This window comes from Procambarus clarkii, chromosome 72, assembly GCF_040958095.1.
Source record: "Procambarus clarkii isolate CNS0578487 chromosome 72, FALCON_Pclarkii_2.0, whole genome shotgun sequence".
Lineage (NCBI taxonomy): Eukaryota > Metazoa > Arthropoda > Malacostraca > Decapoda > Cambaridae > Procambarus > Procambarus clarkii.
Window position 1 is genome coordinate 11,437,369 of NC_091221.1, and position 3,498 is coordinate 11,440,866.

General features: G+C 46.5%; 1 protein-coding gene across 1 annotated transcript; it reads right to left on the reverse strand.

The window, feature by feature from the left end:
- Positions 1 to 1,284: 1,284 nt before the first annotated feature.
- Positions 1,285 to 1,824, reverse strand: LOC123773586 (immunoglobulin G-binding protein A-like). Its single transcript, XM_045767377.2, has one exon. The coding sequence runs from the start codon at positions 1,822 to 1,824 to the stop codon at positions 1,285 to 1,287; it is 540 nt and encodes a 179-aa protein (XP_045623333.2).
- Positions 1,825 to 3,498: the final 1,674 nt, after the last annotated feature.

Genomic DNA, 3,498 nt, shown 5'->3' on the forward strand with positions numbered 1-3,498 from the left:
GCTGACGAGGTGGTTACTGGCGCCTGTCATATGTGATCCGGGTAGCGGGCCTCCTGGGGCGACCATGCTCAAGATGGCGAGGTCCAAGAAAGCCTTGAGTGACTCTGAGGTAACCATCAGTTACGTTACAGTAACTACGGTCAGTTACGGGCACATGGAGGTTGCTTCCCGGTGAGTTGAATTGCTGTAATGAGGCTAAGCTTGACCTTCAAATGTTAATACAGTACCAGTAGGTACTGGTGCTACCAGTACCAGCAGGTGAGTATAACTGGCTGCAAGTGGCGGTCACCTGGTACACCTGTGTAACCAGCGTGGCATGTGTGTTATGGGTACATATGTGGGATGTTACTGGTGGTGATGGCTGAGACTTGGTCTATATCACCACTAATGTCTAGTTACATTTCATCCCTTAATACCATTCTTCCCTTTTTATGTTTATTACCTTCCTACCTTGCCTCCCTCCCTACCTTGCCTCCCTCCCTACCTTGCCTCCCTCCCTACCTTGTCTCCCTCCCTACCTTGCCTCCCTTCCTACCTTGCCTCCCTCCCTACCTTGCCTCCCTTCCTCCCTACCTTGTCTCCCTCCCTACCTTGCCTCCCTACCTTGCCTCCCTCCCTACCTTGCCTCCCTTCCTCCCTACCTTGCCTCCCTCCCTACCTTGCCTCCCTTCCTCCCTACCTTGCCTCCCTCCCTACCTTGCCTCCCTCCCTACCTTGCCTCCCTTCCTCCCTACCTTGCCTCCCTCCCTACCTTGCCTCCCTTCCTCCCTACCTTGCCTCCCTTCCTCCCTACCTTGCCTCCCTCCCTACCTTGCCTCCCTCCCTACCTTGCTTGCCTGTGGCCGCCTGGCCCTGACCAACACCACAAGTGGAGAGAGAGTATGAACACAGAACAAAAACACTAACAGCCTCGTAGGACAAAAACACCACCAATGTGTTTATGTTTTTAAACAATCAAACAAATCCACAACTTCAAGTTTTCAAAATCTTATTTTATCTAAACAGTCACAATCCGTACTTAATCTCTATTATTAACTTGAGGAGAAATATTTGATCTTTCCTTAACAAGCAGCTTGTAACACAATCGACGTTTCGGTCCCAGGACGGACCGAAACGTCGTCGTCCCTTCACCTTCTAGTGTGTGGTCTGGTCAACGAAAATGGGTCGAGTCAGTACATGTGACAACCAGTCGGGACCAGGAGGTAAAGCTCGACCCTGCAGAGGGAGACGTGTGAGAGCAACACACACACACACACGAACGAGTGATGTGCCTGACACAGTTAGTCAACTGAGCGTGCAAAGTGTGGTCGGGGCAATTAATAGGTCCAGATCATTGACCTGTGTTTTCTTGACCCCTTGCTTAACGTTAAGGCTTTGTCCACATGGTGGTGTGTGCTTGTTCCCTGACGGCTGTCCTGGCTTGTTCCCTGACAGCTGTCCTGGCTTGTTCCCTGACGGCTGTCCTGGCTTGTTCCCTGACGGCTGTCCTGGCTTGTTCCCTGACGGCTGTCCTGGCTTGTTCCCTGACAGCTGTCCTGGCTTGTTCCATGACGGCTGTCCTGGCTTGTTCCATGACGGCTGTCCTGGCTTGTTCCATGACGGCTGTCCTGGCTTGTTCCATGACGGCTGTCCTGGCTTGTTCCCTGACGGCTGTCCTGGCTTGTTCCCTGACGGCTGTCCTGGCTTGTTCACTGACGGCTGTCCTGGCTTGTTCCCTGACGGCTGTCCTGACTTGTTCCCTGACACCTGTCCTGGCTTGTTCACTGACATCTGTCCTGGCTTGTTCACTGACAACTGGTCATCGTTGGTCATTGCCTTGTTCATTGTCAGCTGGTCTAGTTGACAATTACACACTGAGTTCTATTAGTTAGGAAAAGAAGATCCATCTATCTATTTTTGCAGTAATTCCTTCTGAGGGCATTTTTGTATGTAATCACTCCATGGCCACATAAGTCGAAAGCTTTTGCAAAATCTGTGTATACTCCATCAGTATTTTGCTTGTATTACATGGCATCTAAGGTCATTCATAGTGGTCTAGGAACTGTGAGAGGCATGAACGCCCTGTTCTGAACTCATGCTGTGACTCCATGTGTTCCACTCTTTCAAGGATTTTAATGTGATGTTAATGCTATAGGTCTATAATTTTTTGCCTTTGCTTTATTCCCTCCTTTGTGGAGTGGTGCTATCTCTGCTGTTTTACGTATGTTGGGGATAACACTAGTATCTAGGTCATGTCTCGAAATAATATTAAGGGCCTGTGATAGTGTTTTTTTTACTATTTTTGTTGAATATGAAATTCCAGGAATCAGAGCCTGGTGCAGAATGCGTAGGAATACTGTCTATGGCTACTGTCTATGGCTACTTCCAAGTCCAGTGGGGTTAGAGTGACATCTGATTCATGATTTTATGAACTAAAATTTTGAGGTTATTTTAGTGTGTTTAGGGATTCATTGAAAACAGATTCTAAGTGTATACTCAGAATTTCACTCATTTCTTTGTCATCTGTGAAAGTTCCATCTCCCTTGCTCAGGGGCACAATACTAGATGTAATTTTTGTTCTTGATTTTCTATGAGAGAAAAAGTATTTTGGATTCCTCTCTATTTCACTAATGTCCTTTTGTTCTCTGCTTCTTCTGGATTTTATACAATTCCTGTAGCTTTAGTTCAATCTTTTCTGTTTCTCTACATAGCCTTCCTTGTCGTTCTTGAGATAAGCCGGAGCGTTCACCTTGTTCTGTAAGTTATTTTCTTTGCCAATAGAGGGAATGACGTTCTGTTCAAGTTAGATTTTTTTTTCTTAAGAAACATATATCTTGAGGTTATCTTGAGATGATTTCCGGGCTTTAGTGTCCCCGCGGCCCGGTCCTCGACCAGGCCTCAACCCCCCAGGAAGCAGCCTGTGACAGTTGACTAACTCCCAGGTACCTATTTACTGCGCCCGGGATCAAACCCGGGACCACAGGATCACGCGTACAATGTTCTGTCCGCTCAGCCACCGGCTCCCCACCTGGCTTGAGCATATTTCCTGAGCTACTCAGCTAATTTTTATGAGGCATTGATTTAGGTTTGAATTTTCTAGCTGTTCACCAACTTGCTTCTGTAAGGTCTTGGTGTACTGTGCGAAGTTAATCTGTTTATTATTAAAACTGAGTTTGCTGAATTGTCCTTCTCTAGAATTTGGGAGTGGCTGATCAGGTGTGTTTCCCCAGGCTAATCTGAACTTCAGTTGTGATCTGAGTAATAGGTATTTGTTGTCATTATCTTCCTAATCAGGTCATTATCTTCCTAATCAGGTCATAGTTATTTGTGGAATTAAGGTCTAGGGTGTTTTCTAGTTGGCTCTACTACTTACTGGCTTAAAGCAAATCTGTCATACATCTTTAAGTAGTCATTTGTGTATGACTTCAATTAGACTACCTCCTGGGATTCTCTCTGATATAACTGTATTTGCTACGTTCTTCCATTGTAGATGCCGTAGGTTGAAGGTATGTATGAAGG